The following is a 25,344-nucleotide window of genomic DNA, read 5'->3' as shown; positions in this document are numbered from 1 at the left end:
GCGCCTCCCTGGCCACCGTGCTCGCCTCCGACCCGGACCTGGGCCCCAACGGCAGGGTCACCTACCGCCTGCTGGACAGTGAAGTCATGGGCGGCCCCATCTCCACCTATGTCTCTGTGGATCCGGCCACGGGGGCCATCTACACGCTCCGCACGTTCAACTTCGAGATCCTCAAGCAGCTCGAGCTCACCATCCAGGCCACCGACGGCGGGTCCCCTCCACTCTCCAGCACCGCAGTGGTGAACGTGCGTGTGCTGGACCAGAACGACAACGCGCCCGTCATCACACACCCAGCACTCACCAACGGCTCCCTTGAGATCGGGGTCTCCAGCAAGGCTGCACGGGACTCTGTCGTGGCGCACATCAGGGCCCGGGATGCTGACGAGGGCGTCAACTCGGAGCTCAGCTTCTCCTTGCTGGAAGATCCCCAGAGGCAGCAGCCGGGCGCCCTGGAGCTCTTCGCCATGGACAAGAGGACCGGGGAGGTCGTGCTGACCCGGAGCTTCTCCGAAGAACAGCTGGGCTACGTCTACCCGCTGCTCCTCGTCGTGGCTGACAACGGGCAGCCGCCCCTCTCTACCACGGCCACGGTCAGCTTCCAGGTGACCGCACAGCTGCCCCCCTCCAGTGGCCAGAACTTGGTGGCCAAGCGCAACGCGTGGGAAGGGAAAGCGCTGCAGTGGGACATCCCCTTGATTGTCATCATCATCCTGGCCGGGAGCTGCACCTTGCTGCTGGTGGCCATCATCACCATCGCCACCACTTGCAACCGGCGCAAGAAGAAGAAGGGCGCCCTGGAGGAGCCGCTGAACGCCTCGCACCTGGAGAAGGGGCTGCAGGAAGACAAGCCCTGCAGCCTCCGAGCCGCCGGCAACAGCTTTGAGGGGCACTCGTTCGCCAGCAAGTCTTCCTTCACCAGCCCGGAGCCTTCCCCAGCCAGCGAGGACATCCCCGTCTCCGAGAGCAGCAGGGAGAGCGCCAGCCTGTACGACAGCCAGAGCCGGCTGCGAGGCGCCAGTGCAGAGGTACCGTTCCCAGGGCTTTGGCTCTTGCTCCCCGGCCCCATGCGAGCCTCCTGAGGGCTGGGAAAGTGACCTTCCCAATGGGTCAGGCTGGAATGCTTTGCGATGTTGACATGCAGGAAGGCTTGCGTTTGAAGTCGTTCAAAGTGGAGCTGACAGGCCAATTAGAGCAAAGCCCAGGATTGTAAATTGCTGAGATCTGTCAGTGTAAGGGGCGGCTGGGCTTTAAATGCAAGCATTTCCGATCCACTCCGTTCGCCTTGTAACCGTGCCGCTTCTGCTCCCCTCTCCCCTGCACCCCCTTGTGCCTCTGTCCTCCAATCCCCTCCCAGTCTTACGCCTCCACCCCCAGTTACAGCAAGGAGCCGGTTCCACCTGTTGCCATCTGGAAGGGCCACTCCTTCAACACCATATTGGGCAGGGAAGCCGAGAAGTTCAGCGGCAAGGACAGCGGCAAAGGGGACAGCGACTTCAACGACAGCGACTCCGACATCAGCGGAGACGCCCTCAAGAAGGACCTCATCACTCACATGCAAAACGGTAGGCCTCCTCCGCCCCCCCCCCCCCGCCAAGGGCTTTGCCAGCTGTGGCTGACAGGCGTGGAGGTCCCAGACATTCGGTTGTGGCTCAGCTCGTTTTGCAAGCCCTCCTTGATTCTGAGGAATCCAGGGAACGTGGAGCCGGTGGTGCTGCCACTACAGCCCTTTGCGAGCACTCTCTGGATCCCAGCGGTTACTCGCCATCTCAGACTAGGAAGAGCACCCGGCCCTGTGTGGCGAAAAGCGCGAGGCACTTCTCCGCCACGAGAACCTTTGTCCTGCGCTTTCCCAAAGGAGCCCGGGGGGCTGCCCCATATTGCATCACAGCACCGTCCGAGGTGGCCCTTGGCTGAGAGACGGGGATGATGGGATGTCACCCATGAGGTTCCCCTGGCCCAGCCTTCCCCAAGTGAGTGCCTTCCAGTCGTGGTGGAGCACAACCTCTGTCTGCCCCAGCTGGCCAGAGGGATGGGAATTGCAGTCCAGCCCATCTCAGCATGCCACATCATGCTGTCCCTCCCTGGAGGATGACACGCTATCAGATGCCCTGGCTGCTTCTCCACCGCCTCACCTCCGTTAAAGCGAAAGCGTGCCCTGGCCCCTGCTTTCCCGGTGAAGTTTGAAATGCAGCTGTGATCCAAAGGGCGAAGAGGCAAAAGGTGGGTCACTGCTCAAGTCCACGTATTTCTGCCTTGCCTCTCGGCCTCTTCCGCCTCGCTGTCCACCATTTCCGGTGGACTTCATTCCCCTTTTGTCCTTGGACAAAACAAAAATGCTGCTGCTTATTGTAACACAGCCTTCCCCAAGCTGGTGTCCTCTGCACCCTTTGGTTGCCCCCCCCCCCCCCGGTCTCTGGGAATGAGTCGGAGAAAGCACTGAGGGGCCCAGCTGCTGAGACGCGGCTCTGGCCGGGCCGGGCCGATGAGCCCGCTAGCCAGGCCTTGCCACCGCGTGGCCGGCGGAGGCGACAGCCAGCTGTGGTGCCTGTCCTCTGATGCCCTGCCATGCAGCCCCGGAGGAATGCGCAGTCCCGGGGAGGGTGGGAGGAGGAAGCAGGAGGACCTTCAGCGCAAGGGAAGCTGCGTCGTGCACTGGTGTGGAGACGGCGGGTGGCAGTGCGGACAGCACACTGGGCAGTCCATCCTCCACTGGAACCCCAAGCCCTGACCCAGCAGACTGAGTTTGTGCCCCGTTGCTCAAGAGACCAGTGCCATCAGCCCCAACTAGCATCACCCGTGCTGGAGTTGGTTCCTTGGTTAACTTCATACCCCACCTTTTTTCCTTGTGAGGAACCCAAGGGGGCTTACATAATTCTGCTCTCAACCGTATCCTCACAACAACAACCCTGTGAGGTAGGCTGGGCTGAGGGTCTGTGGATGGCCCAAAGTCCATCCAGTGGGCTGAGTAGAAACTAGAAGCAGATTTCTTGTGGCCAGATACCAGGAAGCACCTGATGGGATATTTTTAAAATAACCGTACTGTGTTTGTGCATTGGGCATTTTCCTTTGGACCTGTCTGCCTGGGGAACTACTGCTATGCACAGTCCAAAGTTAAGCTCAGACACTTCTTAAATGCCGTGCTTCTATTGCATGAGTGCTGCTCACATCATCGGATCTTCTGTTATTCTAGTAGGCTTCTAAATATCACGGCAGGCAACAAAGCGAATGCAGAAGGAAGCACTTGGAGGTTTTGTAGCGGCATGCAGTGTGAGTCCCCACAGTGCCCCCGGAAGGATTCCTCCAGACAACCATGAAGACAAACCAGCATCCCCGAGATACAGGATTTAAACACAACCACTGTTTTGTTGCTTTGCAATACACATCTGGAGGCCAGCAGGGTAGAACAGCTTGCTTTTCGAGACAGATTTCCCTGAAGCAAACATCAGGTTTTTGTCCAGGCATCTAGGTCACCTGCCCTTCTTATCTTTTTATGGAAGGGTGTTTGTTTATTGTACAGTGTTCCCCTCCAAAGCTAAGGAACAATAGAACCCAAAACCCACCTCAGAGTCCAGAAATAAAGTACTGCTATAGTTGTGATAGGGACTGCAGGTGGCACAGTGGTTTAAACCGCTGGGCTGGTGGATCGAAAGGTTGCCGGTTCGAATCTGCACAACGGAGTGAGTTCCCGTTGCTCCATCCCAGCTCCTGCCAACCTTGCAGCTCGAAAGCATGCAGATGCAAGTAGATAAACAGGTGCCACTTCGGTGGGCAGGTAACAGCGTTCCGTGCACCTTGGTGTTTAGTCATGCCGGCCACATGACCACAGAGGCTGTCTGCAGACAATCGCTGGCTCCCTCGGCCAGGAGACGGAGATGAGCACCACCCCCGAGAGTCAGGCATGACTGGACTTAATCTCAAGGGGAAACCTTTACCTTTGCCTTATAGTTGTGATGGTTTTACTTCAGCTGGAGATCAAGATTATACTGATAATAGCTGGAACTGCTGGTCTAGCAGCAGAGAGAGCCGGTATGGAGTCCTTGGGCTTTCAGCGGCAACCAAGCGGTGGGCCATTAATGGAATTTGTCCTGTTGGACAACCTTTCGGCTTTGGGTATAAGCCCTTAATCACTAACACATATGCCACAATCCAGAACTGAGGTTTTGTGAGAGATATGTCAAGGAGAGCTGTTCCTTCCTGTTCGCAGTCCACTCAACAGACAACTTTCGGAGAACCTGGGCTGCAAGGTGTAGTAAGGATTCCCCAAAAAGGAGCTTCAGGAAAGTTCTAAAGTTACTTCCCAAGCCAATTAAACTGGAATGATTTGGTTTAAAGCAACACAGTCCCTGTGGCATTGAGAACTGGATTAGACTTGGACCCTGTCACTGAGGCCTCTTAGAAGTAGTCCCACTGAAATCACTGGTCTTACTTCCCAGTAAAAATGGGGTACAAGCCAGTCAAATGTAAGCATCATTCTCTCTCTGCTTTCAATGGAAAGGTTACACATGCACGGAACTGCTGAATCAGTGGAAATCTTACTTTTATTCTGGTTAGTCTTCATGTATAGAATGAAGCTGCCCATTCAAATTTTTTGGCATAGCTGCCATTTTTTACAGCGTAAAGAAAAATTATAATTCAAGCCCCCAGTCAGCGAACTATCCAGCATGGTCTCACCTAATCAGGTGAGACCTAATAAAACTCAGCTGACTAGTCAACAAATAATCGATCCATTAACTAGGCATATCCCTACATACTTTTACCAGGGACAAAGCGCCCCCGTTTTTAGGTAGTGTGTGCTTATATTGTCTTTTAAAAGCTAAGAAAAAGAGGGGAGAAGTCAGCAATTGTGAAGGTGGCTTAGAGCCCATTCAGTCCATCCCTCCAGAGCGAAATACAACCAAGGGTGTTGTCAGGAATGCCAGAGCTTTTGGGAGTAGAGCTACAGGAAACAAGTCTGTGTGCTCATGCAAATTTAGAACTAATTCACTGGAATCGGGAAGGGCAACCTCATTGGGTCCTCATTGGGGCTGGATTTTCACCACCTGGGCCAAGCCAAAGCCCCATCCAGTGACACTTTTGGCACCCCATTTTTTTTTAAATTCATGCACGAGGCTCTGTGGCTTTCCTTAAGGGACTTGTAGAAGTGCGATGGAAAAGGCTGGGCATTGATGGCTACAAGAAGTGTGGAGAGGGGCCATGTGGAGGGCAAACCCTTCATGGACTACGTTTGGCCTCAGTATGGGCCAGACTGGACTTGCTGGCCTGCCCTTGACTCGGATTTCATTGGAGGCCACAGCAGCTGGGGAATCTCTTCTCCAAATAAAACCTTCAGTTAACCTGCACCCTGATTCAGATTATCTCAGAGTTAATTGCCATATAAGACAAGCTTTGAAAGGCATCCATTTTCTAGCATGTGGGAACAGGGAAATTAACCCTTCCCACCTCGGCTGCAGTCCTTTAAATATCGCCCCCTGCATGGCAATTCAGCTGAAGAAAGACCCCCCCCCCTTGGCACCATAGACGCTCCGGGCTCTGCAGAAGAGAACTGGGGCCTTGGGGAAATGGTCCGGGGCCCAAACGTGGGAGGAGGCCTGGGTGCAGACGTGGCAACTCTTACCCATGGCTTCAACGGCCTCCCTCCACAGCAGAGAGCGCAGCTCCCGGCGCAGAGTGCCGCGGCGTGTTTATCGCTGCCTCCTTCCCCTCCGCTTCCAGCCCTCTGCTCCGGAGCCCGGGAGCGGGGTGCTCCGCCTTGCAGTGCCGGAAGCGCGCCGGAGTTCCATTCCCAGGGCGCTCCTTCACATGCTGCCTTACCTTCCTCTTCGTCGCGCCTCCACACTGACGGGCTGCTTGTGTTTTCCAGGGCTCTGGGCCTGCACCTCCGAATGCAAGATCCTGGGCCACTCGGACCGCTGCTGGAGCCCATCCTGCGGCCGGTCCAACCCCCACCCCTCGCCCCGGCCCAAGCCGCGGCTGTCAACCTTCTGCAAAAGCACTTCGCTGCCCAGGGACTCCCTGCGCCGAGACAACTATTACCAGGCGCAGCTGCCAAAGACGGTGGGGCTGCAGAGCGTCTATGAGAAGGTCCTGCACAGAGACCACGACCGGACCCTGGCACTGCTGTCCCCCCCGCACCCAGGGAGGCTGCCCGACCTGCAGGAGATCTCAGTCCCCGTGTACCAGGCGCCCGCCCCGTGCTACCTGGGCCCTCCACCCGAGAGCACTCAGAAAGTCTGACTGCTTCCTGGGGCATCCGTGGGGAGCCCCTGAAGAAGCCGGACCCCAGGACTGCTTGCTTCCGGAAGGAGGCATTCCCCGTGCGTGATCTCTCTCTCTCTCTCTCGGCGGTGGCAGTCACGGCTAAAGAGGGCAGCATCCCTGAGCATGCGCAAAGTGTCTTTCTCGCTCTGTGGCTATCCCATTGAGCTGTATGGGAGGAGTCCTTGCATCTTGGCACCTCGCTGAACAGGCGGAGCCCTGCGTCCTGCCTCCTACCCAAGCATGCCCCTACCGAATTCCCACTGCTAGGCCATCCCCAAGCGTTCTTAAGTTATTGGCCAGGTCCAGTGATACATAGATATATACAAATGAACAAAATGTGCCTTAAACATATGAATGAGTGTATGAATTGCGCGCTCAGACTGATACACACACGCTTACATAAACGCATACACACACACGCATCCATACATAGACGTACGTGTCTGTATAGATATATAGAGCTATATGGTATGTAAATAAAGTTGGGAAAGGTTTCCAATTACATTGGTACTGTTTGATATTTGCAAACGAAAACTCTTTGTAGGTCATGTAATTTTTATGAAATGTGCAGTATTTAATTTCTTTTTCTATGTCGCTGTTTTGCTTCACTCATGGCCTGCCTTTTCATAGTGGTTTTTTAAACCTGTATATTGTGTAATGTAATGTTTGTATATAAGAAAATTCCATTCTATTTTTATATAATAAAACCTTGGGGAAGGGTGTCCAGAAATTCTTTCCAAAGGAAGTTTCTGCAAAAATGTGCTCAGAGGGGAAGAACACTGAATGCTTTAGGAATCACATGAAGTAACTTTCACAATTTAATAAGTTAGTTAAACAACTGCTTGTATTGGAAAGACTTGCCTTGCCGAGTGTAAATTGTGTTCATTTCAGTGTAAATTGAGTCCATGGTCCATTTCCAACTAAATGTGGTTTAATATTCTGTGTCACACTTATATAATCACTAATAAAAGACTTGTTACATGTCCGAGGGCTACTGATGTTGCATTTGGTTATCATCATTATGGGCTTGTGCAGGTAAAGCAACAGGCATTATTGGCAAGAAACTGGAGAAGAGTGGGATCGGCATTAAAATCTAAAGCTTGCCATGTTTTATTCTCCTGCCACCTGATTCTGAAAAAGGTCCTTTTGGAGATGGTTCAGGGCAGGTTTGCCTCTACAAGAAACATCAGGCAGTCCGGGTTCCAGATGCGCACTTGTGTACATAAGATGGTGGAGCAGAGATCTAGGATCATTTGGAGTAGGAAAGGTATATGGGAAGCTGCAGGGAGATGAAAAAGGCTTTGTGCACCTCACAGACTGAGCAGATGCAAAGAACGAAGTTCTTTCATCTATGGGAACCACAGTCTTAATCTGATTTAAGAGTAAGTTTCTCTCTCTGAATGGACATCCCAACACCATTCAGGGAGGCCGAGTGGTCTACTCGACAGAGGACTGTCCTCTGCTTGAAAGTTTCCTCTCTTCCTAAGGTTTGCAGTCCAAGTCCAGTTTGAAAATAAGGAGCCTTAGAAGGGACAGTGGCCATCCTGGATTTAGCCAGCAGCAGCAGCAGCAGCAAACCGCTCACCGGGCACAATCTTCCCTACTATGGAAAGGAACTGTGGGTCAGTCACGGAAATCTTCTCCGCATTCCAGTTGGATGCAGCCCTGGCTCTCCGTCCTTTGTGGGTGACAAGGAAGCAGTCCCCCGTTCCCACCCCAGCTCAGAACTTCGTGGCAATTCTTTCTTCTAAGCACGACTGCTAAGCATTAATGGTTCAAGGTCGTTTTCAGTAGTGTTGTGATAAGAGGTTGCTGCACACGAACCATGACTTCATACATGCACCTTTGCCATAGCTCGGGGGGGAATATACACATAGACATGCAAGAACGGCAGACACGCAAACCAAATTCACTCCCGTGAATAAATACCTCGCCACCATTGCAAACAAAATTTCATACTCTCTGGGCACACCCTTCTTCCAAGGAGCCCAGCTTTCTTGGATTTAAGTTGGACTGAGAACTAGCAACTGTTCGGGGCCGTCCAGTGACCCTCGCGGCAAAGAGGTGATTCGAGCCCCAGGCAAATGGTGCATCTCTGCCCACGCTTCCAAGCGACCAAGGAGCGTTGCTTCTTCCCCTCTGCGTGCTCTTAGGGCTGCAGCCATTCGGCTTGGCTGCCTTCTTCGCGAAGGACTCGCTTACAACGCTTTGGGGGAACACATGAGGGTCCTTCAGCCGACTTCTCTGGGGAATGACAGAAACAGCTCTCAAATCCAGCAGAAGAAGCGCAAGGAAGAAACCGAGGAAAATGTTCCAGTTTCCTGTCCCTGTCACAAGGCTAAGTGACAGCAGGGCACAGAAAGACAGAATTCTATCCACAAGCTTCATGCAGATTGTCAAAGGGTGAAGAAACTCTGAGCAAAGCACAGGAACAGGCAGAGCACTTGCCATTCCTCAGGCAGAAGTGTACAGACAACGGGTGTTTCAGAGAAATGATGAGAGTTTAACCCTCTATACACAGATAAAAACTTGCTTAAAAACATTGGGGGATCTTACCGGGCCATTGTACTATTGTGCATTATGTCCCATAAGTAACCTCAATCACATTGCCAGTAGGGTTAGCTTTGTGCACTGGGATTCCTGGAAAATCCTATTGTTTACGCCAGAGGTTGTGAGAGCAGTCCTTTCCGCAAGCAAAATGAAATTTGCATTAATGCACTGACATGGCAGGATACTCAGCAAAGTAATCCTAATTCTTCCTATACCTGAACCAAATGTTTCCCCTCTGTTATGCCCCCCACCCCTCCCCTGTTCCCTCCATTTTGCGATTACTCTCCTAATTGCCGCACACACCGATTGTACTGCACACATAAATAATGATTGCATGTTAAATTACAGTTTGTGTAGAATTAGGGTATGTTTTATTCTTCTTCGCAGTGGCAGCGTTGCAAGACACAGGTGTGGAAAAGGCAGTGCAGGAAGACAGAACCCATCCTCACCCAAACAGTTCTCTGAAATCCGACACCCTCCACTTACAGGGCCTGCCTGTTTTCACACCTGTCTCCACAACCATGTGGACTAGAAATTTGCTTTGAAAGCAGAAGCTGAGATTCCTGGAGTCTACAAAAGATGATGCAAGATTCTGTACGTATGTATAAGGAATGATTACCTCCACCCTCTGTGCATCTGAAGGATCTATCTGAACAGCCAAAGGGTTCAGGGAAATACATGAACTGTACAAGGGCCAAGTGAAAACATTCCCATTCCATGCATCCAGTAAGAAACACATGTGTGTTTATTGTGTCCATGCCTACTTAGATAAAAAGACTCAGCTCTCTAGGTGATGGTTTCAACCATGCTAGCAGTCAATGCTGGGGCAGAAAATCTTTCCCCCTTTGCCTGTCTCCTCCAGGGTTTGAATCCAGGCAGTTTTAAATCCTACTCAGTTTAACCCAGCTTCCTGGGAGGGACAGGTCTTCCCTGGCTAAGTTTCCTGGGGACCAAAGCTTTGGTGGCACCAGCTTTGCCCTTAGGGAAGGGGGCTTGTAGGGCAGAATGGCTTTGCTTCCCATCCTCTTTCCCAGCTCTCCACCCATTCCATCTGGAATAGCTCCGAGAAGAGCAAGCCAGAAAAGAGCTGGCTGATGCACCCTTGCTGAAGCTGGTCAGAAGGGGAAGCTGAGGTGCCGGCCGGCCGGCCTCCCCGGGACTCAGATCCTGCCGGGGCTTTCAAAACCCCAACCTCCCGCCTCGTGCTGCCCTCCCTGCCTGGAAGAATGCCCAAGTGCAGTAGGTGCCTGCCTTCTCTGCAGCAAAGGCCAGAAAGCTGTGCCAGACGGAAAATGGAGCTGGCTTTGCCTGCTCGCGTTTGCCGTCTGTCAGCAAGAGGAAGAGAACCGTGCGGCATTGGAAGGTGCTGCGAAGACTTATTGCCCTGGGAGCAGAACTGGAACTGGAGCAGATGACAACAGTCCGCTCTGGCTACAGGAACCTTTAATTAGCCTTTTTGGATGCAGGAAGAAGCTCACTCCAGATCCGTGCTTGGCCACTGGAAGGGCTGTTTTGGTGTGCAGGGATGCGAGAGAACAGCGTTCAGCTGGACTGGCGGCAGTCAGGGCAAATGTTACAGCTGGCAAATGTTTTCAGTTGCAGGACAGATTGGAAGCCGCAAATAAGCCACCTTGAGGAATCCAGCCGCACTCAAAATAGCAAAAATGCCATTTCTTCGTACCCTTTGCAGATGAATTCCTTTACAATGCTGAATAAGCGATTCCCTTTATAACCCCCAACTATTCTTTATGTTATTGTCTCAAAGCTTTGCAAAACAAATTAATTTCACTGCTATCACTATGACGCAAACCATCCTTAAGCCCTTCTTTCAGTAATGAATGCTTGACCTTCTTTCCAGAACCTTGTGATGGTAATACATTCTGAGAAACTATAAAAATAAGTTTCAAGCCATATCTTTGCCTAGGAATAACAGAGCCAAGGAAGATGGATGCTCGGACTGAGATCTGGAGCATGGTGACAGCTTCTGCTATTGCTATTCTATTTTTTTCCAGGAACCCTCTTGGAAAAGTACAATAAATCTCCCTTATATTTACACCATCGCAAGCAATTGCTGCGATCCCATTTGTTTGCGTCTATCATAAAATTTCACGATGCCGAGTGCATACTCTTCCTTTTTGTACGGCTTGATGCTCACTTAATGATCTTGATAGCAATCGTAACTAGCTTTCGGAATTTGTGGCTGTCACAGGCAGGGGAGGGGAGCTGGAAAAGGGACATCAAACGAGCATCTTGCATCTTTAGTGCCTAAAATAGGAGCTGTGAGCAAGTCAGTTGGTAACACTGGTTTTGTTTGCTCCCTAGTTACTCCTCTGTGCTGCATTCATGGAAGTGAAGTCAAGGAATTATCTGATTTGTTGAATGTTGAAGGAGCAGTAGATGGCTATGATCGTGCAAATCCATTCCACACAGGGATCAAATCTGGGTTTGTCTTCATGGCTCCCTCCTCATGGTTCTCTGGCCATCCCACAAGGTGACCTTATCTTGGCCTCCACTGCCTGGAATGAAGACTGGGTGTGATGGGAGTTGGAACACCAGCCCCACAGGTAAAACCAAGCAGCCCTGTTGTAAGGAGGTCTCAACCCCTTTCTAGGTTTATGAGTGCTCCGCCTAAGAAGCTGAGCCTTAGAGCGTCCACGCACGGCCTGCGTTCTCAGGAACCGGCAACCTTGGTTGCAGGCACCTGGGGCTGAAGGTTCGTGCCATTACACCCCCGTTACCCAGCAGCCTGACCATCGGGAGAGAAACTGCTTACTTCCGGCAAGGAAGACGGGCAATGGATCCATGGCAGTTCCTCTCTGCCAGAAAACGGACTCGTGTGTCCCAGGCATGTTGCGACTCCCTGGCTAGCCTGGCAGCCCAGAGTGAGCAGAAGAGGAAAGGTGCCCACTGCAAGCTACCTTGGGCCACCCTGCCCCTCCGTGGGCCAAGTGGGGGCCCCGTGCCTCTCCCTTTAAGGACACCCATCAAGGCTCCAGTTGCTAGAATTCACTGGGCCAGCAACCGCAGCTTGTCCTCTGAGTGGAAACCGGCCCCAGCACAGGCTTCTGCCCCCGTGGCTGTCCCTACCCGGCGCCGTCCAAATTCTTGGACCTCGGCGCTCATCAGCCCTGCCCAGGATGGCTCATGGCCAGGAGCGCTGGAAGCTGCAGCCCAAACTCTCTGGAGGCAACACTTGGAAGAGGCTGCAAGGGGGTGAAGCCCAGCTCTTTGGAGAGCTGCTGTGTGCCACACGCTTGCATGCCCCTGCGTCTGGGACAGCGGATTTAAGCTCCTAGGAAGACGTTGGCCACGCGGGGGAACGCTTCCTCGCACGGCTCCGTGTCTGAAGGAAGTTGCTGTGGCTTGTACTAGAACCTGGTGGCAACGGAATGGGAGAAGTCTGCATCTTTCAGCCCCGCCACTTTCATCCGGGGCCTGCTCATCACTGGAACATACGCCTCCAAACACCAACATAGGAAGGAAAACATCCTTAGCTTTAATATGCTCTTACTGGACCTGAAACCAGCAGGCTCTCCGCCTTCTGAGCAGGTGCTTTCCCTGGACTTCACGCTGCGCTCCTGGCTGACTGCCTGAAATCCACTGTGCAAGGCTTGGTCCAGGACTCTACACAATTTTACCTGAGCTACTGGCATCATAGCATCGGGTTATTGGTGGGAGGCAGCTAAGGGTGTGCTTCAAGCAAAGGATCATCAGGCTTAGAAGCTGATTTGCTGGGGAGGAGGTTAAGTGGACCTCCAATAACATTTCTATTTCTTGGAGGTGGTGGAACACAGAGGTGATCCCACTTAAAACGGGAGCAAAACAACAGTTGTAGGTTTCAGAAGGACAGGGGCAGTGTTTCGTGTGGAAGGGTAGCATTCAGATGCGGGAGATGCTTATGTGATTCACTTCATACTAATTTCTCTCCTCCTCCTCCTCCTCCTCCTCCTCCTCCTCCTCTTGGCAATTTGCATAAAATGAAATACATCAACCAGTCTGGCTGAAATAAGAGTTGGGTATTCAATGCTTCAGGCACTACAATGTCACCTCTGCTTACCAGCTCTCTGTGGCTGCCAGCATTTCCTGCCATTCTGATGGGCACTTTGTTTCTAGCAAGGTTGTCTCCATGCCCTACTAAGTGGGATTGAACCAGGAACTAGCAAACATGCAAAGCACATGCCCTAAATTACAGCCCCTCCCTCCCTCCCTCCCTCCCTCCCTCCAGCTTTTGCTCTACCTCCACAAACTCCGTAAGTTGTGATCCGCTTCCTCCCTTACTTCTTCCCCTCCACCAGACTTGGATGAAACCTCCGAAGCATGACCCTTTTATTAAAGTTTAACATGTCCCCCAAAAAGAGCCAGTGTGGCGTAGTGGTGAAGAGCGTGGGACTGGGACTCAGACGGTCTGGGTTCGAGTCCCCGCTCGGCCATGCAGCCAACTGGGTGACTTGGGGCCAGTCACAGACTCTCAGCCCAACCTACCCCACAGGGCTGTTGTTGTGGGGATAAGATGGAGGAGGAGAACGATGTAAGCTGCCTTGAGCCTTTTGTAGAAAAAAGGGGGGATAAAAGGGGGGGGGGGGGGAATCTACATCACAGTCACAGCCTCCTTGAGCGGCGGGAGAAGCCTCTGCCCATGCGAGGAGCTGAATCCAGGCAGAAACTTCCCCTCCTTCCCTCTCTTTCAGAAAAGCTTCTGGCATTTGCTGCTGGAGGGCCGGGCTCTTCCTAATGCATCCCCTCACTCCGCCTGCTCTCCCCCCCCCCCAGGGTCAATGGACGACTTCCCCCTTGCCCTTCCCTGCTCCCAGGGCGGAAAGTCTCCTTCCTTTCCCAGGGAGGTCTGGGTCTCATGCTCTTCCTCACTAGATCAGCTTGGAACAGATGCTGCCTCGATGCCCGCTGAGATGGGGCAGCTCCATCACCTCGCACGCTGGATGGGTGGCCTTCCTTCAAGCAAACGGAAGCCGCTCTGCGCATTCTGCCCGCCAGGTGACAATGCACGGGCGCTGAACCAGCCAAGTGACCGGCCGTCTTCCACCCGAGTCAAACGGTGCTTCTTCTCGCTTCGGCCTGACCTGTGGCTGCTTCCACAGCTGCCGTGCCCTTAACTGTCTGTTGACCAGCACAATCACCCCCTTCCTTCACTTGCTTTTTATCACCTTCAAGTGACCCCGCATTATTGGAGGTCACTTATTTTTATGTTATTTACTTAGCGGCAAAGCTGATTACCCGTGTAACAACTTTAATCAATTGTTCGTGGTGAAGAACTTCTCTGCAATTTAATTAGCAAAAATTCCTTCCTGACCAAGCCCTATCTCAGCTGAATCATGTGAGGGGTTTCAGCTTTGAAATGGCAACACTATTCATTAAAAATAACTAATAGCTGCAGGGTTTAAAGATGTAAATGTTCATTTTCTTAATGAGAAAAAAGGGGGCAGGCAGATTCTACCTGTCTGTGTTCATTATCGCGTGCCCATGCTGGATGACTCACATTTGCTAAACCCAAGTTTAATTAACATGCTTATTTTTCAATGATATTTCCCCATTATGATAAATTGAATGTTTAAACAGCTAGTGCAAACATTTTGATCCTAGGCAAAAATGCTTGCACGGTGCCGGCTTAAGCGTTTGGTTTATTATAATCCCTTTTATAATAAATGTCTCAGAAGTTGAAGGCGTCTTTTTTTCCCTTAAAAGAAATTACAGTGCAAGAGGCTATTAGTAGCATTTCCTCTGGTAACATTTAAGCCAAGACAATTGAAAATATGAGGCATGAATGAAATTGGACCGGAAGCAGCGCTGAGAAATGGGCACATCATGGAATTGTGCTTGATTCTCCCCACCACTTCTCAGAAAAGCCCCGGAGCAGGTGCTCTCTCTGTGGCTGTGCTGTCGTTAGAAGATCATAAAGAAATTGATCAAAGGATTATGCAAGGGCAATGCATCCTTCCAGTCTGTGATCTCTTCAGCTTCTCCCTGGGGTTCCGGGGTGTTTCAAATTAAGTTTGCCCCGTTCCCAAATCCTGAGCAACCAGGAACAACCAGGCCTGCTTGGGAAGCAGCTTGATGTGCGCAATTCTGAGACGGCCATGCCTCCATCCCTCTGGAGTGGACCGGGAAGGATCTCAGCCAGCCGGGGCTCAAGGACTTTTGTATGCAAGAAAGAGCCCGGCAGATGGTGCTATGATGCTGGGAATTTTTGCCCTGCCTGACACCGGCCGGAGCCTCAAGGGCAGCGGAAGGAGCCAGCTGTTCCCCTTTGCTCCAGCCTTGATAGATGTAGCAGAAACATTGCAGGTTCTCCTGCAAACTCTAGCGTAGGATGAAGGCGAGGCAAACGCACTGTGATGCCCGGAACCATAGTTGAAGTTCTGTTAACTTTGCCGAGCTGTTTTAAGTTTTCTGTGTGCCAGAGCCTATCGAAGGACTATGGTTTAGTGCAACAAGATGCGGCGGAAGTGCGGTGAATTCAGCAAAACTTCCTCTGGGCATCTTTTAAATTAGGGTCTTTCCCAGCTCTGGCAGATTTGTTCCTCTTTTCTCCCCACCCCCCGGCAACCTTTTTTGTTTGTTTTTTGGGGAGAATTTGGGTTGTTTGCTATGCCTGTCCCATCTTCTAGAGAGAAAACACTTTAAAGAAGGCCTTTTTCCCACCACGGGTGGTGATGTATTCTTTTAGGAGGCTGCCAACAGAGAAAAGCCAGGAGAACCAGGCAAGGGAAAGAACTTCCATGTTCGGGTGCAATCTACCTTGCAAGCCCGTATGTGGCGACAGGACGGCACCCGAGCATCACAGCTGCGAGCTGTCCTGCTTCCCTCTGCTAGTGTTCCTTAACATATCACACGCGCGCATGGTTCAAAGCACATGCACATGCATGTCGAGCGCATTATTGAGTGGCACTTGCATCCAATTTCTGCATTTTTTTGAAAAGTTGTGCTTTTTACCTCCTGGAGTCCCACAGGAGAGGACCCATGAACTGAGGGTACACCTGGGCATGCACACCTGGTAGGTTCCACTGCCTAAAATGGATGTGGGCAGTGAGGGGGATACACTTAAAGAAAGCCTACAAATGCATCATTGTTACTAGGGCAAAACAGGTTCAAAGACTTCCCCATGCTGGGACCCAACAGTTTCCTGCAAAAAGCTGTATCAGTGGAGAGTCCAGGTGGGTCAAATTTAACTCTAAAGGTAAAGCCTGTGAGAAAGAATAAAGGCCCACCTTGAATACGCCAGTGCTTACTCCTTCAGCACAACTCATCCTCCGACGGATGGTTCGGTTCCCACACCGTGACGTTTCCAGTCAGTCCTCAGCAGCATCTTCTCAGTGTGAGTCTTGGTCCACTAGTTTCTGGTTGTAATCATGGGAGGGGATCTGCGAGGCCCCTGATGTTGGGATTGTTCTACCAGCAATGTTTCCGATGATTTTTCGGAACCACAGAGTGAAAACTGGTATGGCACAGCAATGAAGACATCACACAACAAAACAAAATATACCCATTCTGAATCTCACAGGCCTTAAGGTAAGGAACCCTCCCTCTTGGCCTCAGTTTCCCATCTGTAAATTGGGCATAATAATACTGAGCACACTTATATAGTTGTTATAATGACCCTTCCCGACCTTGGGTCTCAATGTTGTTGAACTCGACTTCCAGCATCCTTGGCCATTGCCCATGTGGCCAGGGACGGTGAGACCCTTTCTGGCTTAAGGGGTAGGATATAAATGTAATAAATAAATACATTGTCCAACAGCACCTGGGTGGAGAGGAGTCGTTAAGGGCTGCAAGGGAATAATGTTTGAAGTGCTTAACTCCAAAGCACTCCATAAACGCTAAGTGTGATCAAGTGATGTGAGAACTGTGGCCCTTCTCTCTCTCTCTCTCTCTCTCTCTCTCTCTGTGGTTGTCTGAAGTACTTTTGCGATGCGTGGAAACCGCAGCATTTGCCTGCATGGTGACTCGGGTTACTAATAATTAAAAGATGCGTCACTAAAATTAATAAGGGAAGTCCTCCAGGGAAAGGAATTGTGCTGTTCAAAAAACCTGTGAGCACTCTCTGAACACACGTTCTCAGCGAGTTCAATCGAATGACATTGAACTAAGAGGAACCGGTGCAGCTTGCAAGAGGAGATGGTTCAGTGATTCATTATTAATTGCAGTGGGACTTTTGAAATTCAATGGGTGCGAGCCTGCTGGAACACTGCATGTTCCTTTTGGGTGCGCTGCTGATGCTCCGGAGCCAGCAGGGCAAAGGCGCCTTGGCCGGCTGAGGCGCAGCTCGCTGGGCCCAACGCTGCAGACAAGAGAAGGTCCGAAACCTTGCAGACTTGCACTGAGATGCGGGAGGGGGCGCCGTGGGACACGGTGGATCCACAGCGATGCCTTCCCTCTTCTCTTCCTTTCCAAGGTCAGAGTGCCAAGCTCCAGCTGCTGCTGAGCTTTCCCCAGGTGCTGAGGCTGACACAGGAGTAAAAATCCCCCTTGGGCCTTCCCCTCACAGGTCCTGCTCCACTGCGGGAGAGCGCTGCCTAGGAGGGACCGACCAAGGCCGTCGGGGCCCACGGGACGGGGCGGCGCAGGTGGGCCTGTGGTGCACGGACCGGAGCGCCAGAAAGCAGCACTGCTGCAGCGCCCTTTCCACATCCACCTGCAGGGTGCATAATTTAATTATCTACTTTTGTTTGGAGTCACATGTTCCCTGCCTTATAAAGAAATCCCTAACTTGACAGCAATTATATTTCCTTCCCTCCGTTTTCTGCCCCTCTAGGAAATAAAGCAAAATGAGCTGTAATTGGATTAGCATACAAATGTGGAGAGAAATGCACTCTGCGCATTGCTCAACGTTGATGAAATCTCATGCAGCCGCATAAAGCCTCCAGATGGGCCTGAAATGGTGCTTCAGCCGGACTCCTCAGCGTGGCCAGCAAAAGGACGGCCGGCGGGCCTGGCACTTTTTTTCAAGTGCATGCGCGAACCCCAGGAGGTGAGCAGACTTGTGTTCTCTGTGCCGCAGGCCGCCGGCCTTCCTGCGACAGGGCTGTTTCAGGGTTCCCTGTTGCAAAGAAAGCTGGAATGGATGCCAACTCCTTCTGCACCTCTGCTCCAAACAGACATGGGGCCAGGAAGCAAATGACCCCACTTGTACCCCCAAAAAAGACAGCCATGTTCCATGCGCTTCACTTTGGGCTGGACCATGTGAGATGAATGATGGATTTAAAGGGAAAAACCTCAGATCAGAAGCAGGGGTGAGAGAAGCGGTCCTTGGAGAAGGGGTGGTGTTTAACCCTTCCCTCTTCCCCAACTTAAATTCCTCCAAGGATGCTCTTGGTTGCTTCTCTCCATCCCAAGCAGGTAACATAAGGACGTTGTGTCCACATCTGGATTTCCCTGCTGCTGCAGGTATCACAAGACCAAACACCGTGTGGGTTAGTTTAGATGAGGGAAGTGCACAGGCTGAACATGTGCTGAATTTTGCCCGCTGCACCGGTCACTTTCAAACCCTGTCCAGCACCCTTTCGCAGGCCAGCAGAATGAGGGCCGATGTGGTCCAGAGTGCCACATCTGAGCAGTCACAGGAGAGGAAGGCGAGCTCCCGCCCACTCCTGCTTTTGTAGCCCCAGCCTGCTGCGTGGAATAAAGCAGATGACACGGGCAGGCTGGGAAGAGCGTCTGGGCGCGCCTCACAAGCCAGCAGCAGCTTCTGACTTCTCCTTCCCCTGACTGCCTTCCTCTTCCTCCGTGACTTCCTTTCTGCCGCACAGAGGCACAATCAGAACAGCAGCTCGTGCAGACACTGCTGCTCCTGCACCAAGAAACGGCAGCAGCGCACCCGACCGTGATTCCAGCATCCGTGAAAACCCCCTGAGGTGTCGCAAGTTCTGTACTTTGTGCGGGAGGATGTGGCTTCCTTAAGGGTGCAGGCGTGAGGACACACGCGTGCAAGCATGGAGCAGAAGAACAGGCATGGCCCGCCATGTGAGTGTGTGCTAGAAATCAAAGGGATTTAACTTTTGCTGGGAGGAATTGCTGGGCAAGGAGTCATCCGTCATCCTGGCAGAAGCTGGTAAAGCACAAACCCAGGGAAGAAAACCTGCCTAGAAGCCAGATCCTTTGACCAATCAACCTGAGCTGATTCGGTGGGTTATACAGTGCCAGCACCTTTCACAAATAGACTGCTGACTGCACCACCTCCTGGTTCATTTTCAGGTGCAATTCAAAGAGGTGGTGCCTGAAAGTCCAGTGACAGCTGAGGATCATTTATCTCCACCCGCACCTGCCCAGTCCCTTCACCTGGGGCTGTTTCGGGTACCACTGCCAGGTGAGTTGCAGTAGCTGATTCCTTGGGGAGAGGCTTTGCAGTGGTGGCACCCGCTTCCTCCAAAGGGGCTCACTTATCACTCCTGTTGATGCCACTAATTTCAGGTTAGGGCCTTTTCTAATTTTTCAGGTCTTCTAATTTCTGCCAGCTTATACGCTGATGTTTGGGCTTTCGTACACAAGGCTGATAACTTCGTTTCTTTCTACACAGGGTGTTAATTATCTGTGCCTACTTTCAGTTTCGTTGCAGAAATGCCATCCGAGGGCTAGCAAAATGGTTTGCCTTCTTTGCCATCGTGTCACTTTAGTTGGCACCATGATGTGGCCAAGTAGACGAAAAGCTGTTTCTCCTGCTTTTACACTTCAATACCTCATTTTCCCTGCTCCAAAAAAAACTCACCCAAGGTGCTGTTCAAGCACAGAAGCAGATCTGACCAGTGAGCAGAGAATACCAAGCAGAGGATCCATGCCCGGTAGAACAGCCCTGAAGCTTTGCTGGGGAGCCTTGGGTGGCTTTGATCTCACTGTACATCTGACATGCATTTGTACTCTTGCATTTGATCTTCTGCCTTCTTCCAAGAATCTGCTGAAGGGCAGGATGTAACGCCCCAGATAAACTGATACAAGCGAGCTGTCCTATCTCACACTAGCTGCTCCACACATATGACCCCCACGTGAAAATGCCTGCGTCTCGGAGAAAGGGTCACGCAGGTGGCTGGCCTCCCATAGACGAAGCCGCACCCCTTTTAGAGACTCTGCATTGCCTCTTCTTGCTCAGCGCTCTGCCTGCTAAGCGCACCTGTCCACCCGCTATGAATCCCCCACACACACACAGTAATCAGCCCCAGAGAACGTGCACTGTCCATCACAGTTCTGCACACGGGCAGGAGTGCTCTCCTCTACATTCTGTCTTTGCATAGCAAGCGTGGCTCTTCCGATGCTCTTATATTCTGGCCGCATCGAAATTACGTAGCCGTCACAGCACCAAGTAGGAATATACAAGTGGCCAAATCCAGTTTTCACCTTCCTCATTTGCATCTGGCTGCTTCGCATGATTTATACATGGAGAAAAGAACGAGGCAGTAAAACAGACTGCTTTGAAGAACTGGTGGGGAAGGTCACCTTTTCTTATTTTCCACTGTACCTAAAATCTCCCTGCAAATGGAAAACACGGTAGAGTCAGCCAGGCATGTCTGTTTCCTATGGCAGGGAATGTTTCTGTGTAGCATTATTTCTATGTACTGTTGTTATAAACCAGAGAACATTAGAAAGTGGCGCCCTCCACATGGAATCCGTAAACTGCAACCAGGATGGTTCCTTCTTTCAAGTTTGCCCACCACCATGTCATTCTGCCTCCCGATGCCTTTATAGGGTCACCTGAATTTCAGGCATCTAAGTGGTATGATGGGCATTAAAAAAGATGCAGGCTGATTTCGAAAACTGGCAGAGCTTGGGGTGGGGGGAAAATGAAAAGAGAGCAGCTTGCTTGCCAAGGAGAGAAAAAGGGCAATATTATCTAGGCCACCGAAAGAATGCGCAGCTGAAAGATCTGTGCAGCGCCTTGGGTATTGTAGGCCGCGAGTGGAGCCATCTATTATTTCCCTGAATCTTCCTAGCAGGCATAAAATCGAGAGCTTCTGCGCACAAGTTTAGAAAGTGGAAGGGGGACTCCTTTGTTGGGTCTTGTGCGGGCGAAGGCACCGGAGGCAAAGCACAGGCAAAATATTTCAAATATGTCGATACAGATGTAAAGCACACAGCCCCTTTTCATTTCTACAAGGGATGTTGGGAGATGAACAAGCTACAGAAGGTCTTGAACCGCTTTGATCGTTGAGCTGTCTAAAAAGAATTGCTAGCCCGGGGTCGTTTTAATCAAGCTGCATGTCAGCTCACACAACCTCCAAATTAGCTACAGCTTGGGGAAAGAAAGATGTTTTCTTATTTGTCGAGGAATGCCGGCAGATCGGTGTGGCACGCGTTCCGTCAAGGAGACAGCTCGGATCTGGCCTTTCCACCCCCTTCCCGGGGATTGTGGGAGCAGCAGTCACTCTGGCGTTTCCTCTGTACAATTTCCCAGCTTGTCTCCAATTAGGACTGTGTTAATTGAACAAAACGAGTAAGGTATCTGAATATGCAAAGGACCTTTAAAAGGGCCCCAGTCTTCGCAAGTTGGAAGCAAGTTTGGAACATCCTCCGGGCTTCTGCGTTAGTGTGAACGAAGCGGGAGAGAGGCCTCCGGTGACTAAGCGGAGGGGCCTCGTGGCTCCAGCAGGGTGGAAAACTGCCATCGAACGTGCCCTCGTCGGTCCTAAAACTCCCAGTGTGTCCCAGCCACACACAAGGGAAGTGTCCTCCAGCCAGGTCTTGAGCATGCATGGAAGGCCACCCTTCCGAGTGAGATGATCGGCCCTTTCAGATGCAAATTCGAAACAAAGCTGGAAGATCTCGTGGCGCTGGGGCCGGTTTCAGGATTTCAGTCATTCCAGGGCAGGTGTGGGCATCAAGAAGGCGGTCAGCCTAACAGGACACAGGCACCCATCTTTAGCCTTCCTGGGGGTGTCTCCCAAAGACAAATTGAAACCTTTAAAGTAGACACTGCCAATACAAGGGGCTGTCCTGCCTGAGGTGTGTAACCTGCCATTTCTGAAGCTTCTGCTTCCAGGTCCTTAGAGGTCCTCTGAGGGGCACGGGGGTGTCTTTCTTGGCCTTTCTGCCCATCCCAGTACACCGTCAGGAGGAGCCACTGAGATACAGCTGACTTGCAGGTGCGCCAGTGGGTTTCGTGCCATGGTTCACAGCGACACCGAGCCCCGTCTGCCCCAACGCACACACAGACACGCTTCCAACGGACAGAGAGGCCCTGGGGATACGAGGCCCCTGCAGAGTAGGTGTATGTGCAAGCAACACGCACGTGCAACGATAGGGGGTTGTTTTCCTTCTGAAACAGAGGGTTTCAGCGCATTGCAGAAGATGTGTAGACAGCACCTATGCCTCAGCACCTATACCTCTATAGTTCTGGCTCTATTTAGTGGAAAACACAGAAGATTTTTAATCCCTAAATATTCGTATTAGACTGAGACTGGGGAAATCCCCACTCACCCATGAAGTTCGTTCATGGCGTGCTTTTGGACCAGCTACGGCCTATCTGGCCTACCTCGCAGGGTTGCTGTGATGATAAAATGGAGATGAACAGGACCTGGGCATCTTTGCAAGAGAAAAAAAGAGGGACAAATGTGTCTTAATAACAATGCTACTAACATTTAGGCCCAGCCTACTGTAAGTCTCATTGCTTTCCACTGCACTTAGTCATTGCTTAGCCATACAGTAAGATGGGAGTGACTCTGTCTGGTCTTGATGGACTACCTCCAAGGGTCGTTGTGGGTGTAACATGAGGAATGATGCGGTGATCTGATGCTTTCATGTGCTTATCTATACTTAGCTTGTGTATTTACGTGTTCCACCATACGGCTCTTAATGTGTCTTGCAATAAATCAAGTTCAATTAAATGTCATAACAATTCAATGAAGGCTCCAAAAATTACAGAACAAATTAACTGAAGCAGCCGTAATTCAGGCTTGAGCTGGAATTCAATGGTCCTTCCCAGCCTTTTCCGCAACGAAGGGGAAGGCTGTGCCGGAGCATCCGAAAGTCGCGTGGGAAGGCTGCAGAAGATGCTGGGGCTGAGGCAGAGCAAGAGAGAGGGAGAATCCTATCTTCCTCCACTGGGGAAAGGTATGTTTATTATTCCTTAATTAATCATGAGTTGCATGCACAAGTCACATCCTTAGCACCGAGCTGCCCCAGGGCAGGCCTCATACCAAGTAGCATGCCCTCTCACAACAAATAAAAGCCGGGGTTGTGAAGTCCATCAAGCAGTAGACTTAAGCAACCAAGAAACTTCACTAAACACCACAGGTAAAAGGAGTGGTTTAAAAAGCTTTAGGGACCTTTAAGCACAACACTCCTTTAAGGGCACGATTCAGCGCATGGATTAATAGCGGGACGCACCTCATGGTCAGCAGCCCCCCTCCCCCGCCATCTTGGCCGAGCTTCAGGACATGAGCAGACAATTCTCTGGACCAGCAGCAAGCCAAATGGGCTCAGCCTCTCGGCTGTGAAGGCCTTCTCATCCCTCCTTGTACTCTTCCCTGGGATGGTTCCTGGAGGAATTAGAGGGAGGCAGGGAGGGAGACGGCCTCAAGCAAAGAGCCTGACCATCTGTTGGGGGGACGTGGTATTCCTCTATAAGTACCCCAAAGGCTGCCACAAAGAGGAAGGTCAAGATCTCTTCTTCCTGATGCCAGAGTGTGGGACGCAGAATAACCAGTTCAAGCTGCAACAACCCAGATCCAGGCTGGACATCAGGAAATGCTTCCTCAGGGTCAGAGCAATAGGACAGTGGGACCAGCTGCCTGGAGAGGTGGGGGCGCTCCCACCACTGGGGACATTCAAGGGAAACTGGGCAGCCGTCTGGGTGGGATGGTGTGACTTGGAGTCCTGCAACAGCAGGAGGTTGGCCCCATGGCCTTCACGGCCCCTTCCAGCTCCACTATTCTAGGATTCATGGAGCATTTTGTGCCTCCCAGCACCTCAAGATGGGTCGTCATGCTGCGCAAAGCCATGATAACTTGCCCTTGGTGGGGCAGGAGCAGCATGCAGCTGATGCCTTGCGCAAAAGAGCTCTCGCTCCAAAAGAGCCCTGCAAGAAACCAGTTTAGGGGCCTGGACTGGCCAGCCAGGGCATGCTGCGAACTGCCGGCCTTCCTTCCTCTGTGCTAGTGTGTGTGTGTGTGTGTGGGGGGGGAACTGTTAGGTACAAAGCAGGAACTGGGGGAGCGAGCCTTCTCCAAAGGGCCGTGGCTCCACTCCTTGCCACCTGCAGGCCTCTTGGATCAAAGATGTGAAGCCAGCAGGGCTGATCTCTCCACCTTCCAGCTGCTGCAAGGAACCAGACCGAGGCCCCACGGAAAGGTGGGCCTCTTGAGAGAGAGCCCTGCTTCTGCACGAGGCCTCGTCCACCCCCATCTGCCCCGGCAGGGCAGGCCAGCATACACGAGGAGAGGCACAAGCCCACTCAACCCCGGAGCTGCCTTGCCTATTCACGTTGTCTCTGCCCTGAGACACTGAAAAGGGCGGGATGCAAACACTTTTAATAAACACCCAAACAAACCCTCATGTAAAGAAGCCAGTTTTAGGGATGTAGGAAATGAAATCCCAGTAGTGATGATACAGAGGCAAAGCACCAAGCAGTGATAGTTTAATACGTTCTTGCAAGAGCGGGCGCCCACCACGCAGGCAGCACACCGGTTGCACACAAGACATTGCTTTTTATTCCCTTTTCCCAGTTCGCAGACCCTTCCTCTTTTCCCCCATTGGCTGGGCTACTCAGAAGTTACAATCTTCTCCATCCTCCTACATCATACGACCCCTCGATATGTTCCCCCTCCTGCTCATACATCCCATGTTCATGCTAATGAGTCCATTACCTATGCGAGGGGTGTCAGTTACTATCCATGAACCTATAAAGCATGCACAGCTCCTTCTAAAAGTTCAACAGGTCGGCTTGGCCTTGTGGATTCTCACTTGACGCCGACTTGCCTCTTAAATCTTGTGGGAGGATGAGATCGGACGAACAGGCCTTCCTCCAGGCTCATTACGGCCAGTTGTAAAAGGCAATCAATTTCCTGCTCTCTTCCACTGAAGATGACAGTTTTAGCACTGCCCCCCACCCCGATTTTTACCCTCTCTGGTATTTTTCAGGACTTGGATGTAAGAAGCACTATTACTTTTAGTACAACTGTTTACATGGTTCCATCCTCAGGCCTTTTGGCCTGAAGGAATTCAGTGATCCCACCCCAGCCCCGCATTTCACCCTTTCTTTGGTTTTCACCTTACCACTTAGTAACAGTCAAATTTCATTTCTCACAACAGGGAAGAGGAAAGACACACATTCTCTGTGCTTCGTAAACAATGCTGGAAGGCTTCCAAGATGTGTCTTGCAGGGTGCTTTTCGCCCAGTCCTCCCCGTGGGTGGCTTCTTTGAAATGCCCACGGCCCCAGTGGGAAGGGACAGGAAACGCCATTCCGTGAACATACGCAGGGGAGGGCCTCACAAGACGTGCCACACTCTGTGGTTGCGTGCAGATACCCTGGAAATTGCCCAGTCCAGCGGCTGGTACTGCTGGACACACTGCCGGCTGCCTTGCGAAAGGTCCGCCA

At 51.7% G+C, this 25,344-nt stretch overlaps 1 protein-coding gene across 1 annotated transcript; it reads left to right on the top strand.

Annotated features, from left to right (window-relative positions):
- Nucleotides 1–2: 2 nt before the first annotated feature.
- PCDH8 (protocadherin 8) lies at nt 3–6,234 on the top strand (the record flags this gene model as incomplete). Its single annotated transcript, XM_044448239.1, has 3 exons — nt 3–1,025; nt 1,355–1,562; nt 5,861–6,234. Coding segments are annotated over 3 exons (1,605 nt in total), but the record flags the coding sequence as incomplete, so codon positions are not given.
- Nucleotides 6,235–25,344: the final 19,110 nt, after the last annotated feature.

Source organism: Varanus komodoensis, unplaced genomic scaffold (genome assembly GCF_004798865.1).
Source record: "Varanus komodoensis strain SLA01 unplaced genomic scaffold, ASM479886v1 scaffold54, whole genome shotgun sequence".
Classification (NCBI taxonomy): domain Eukaryota; kingdom Metazoa; phylum Chordata; class Lepidosauria; order Squamata; family Varanidae; genus Varanus; species Varanus komodoensis.
This window is presented reverse-complemented; position numbering and strand designations above follow the sequence as displayed.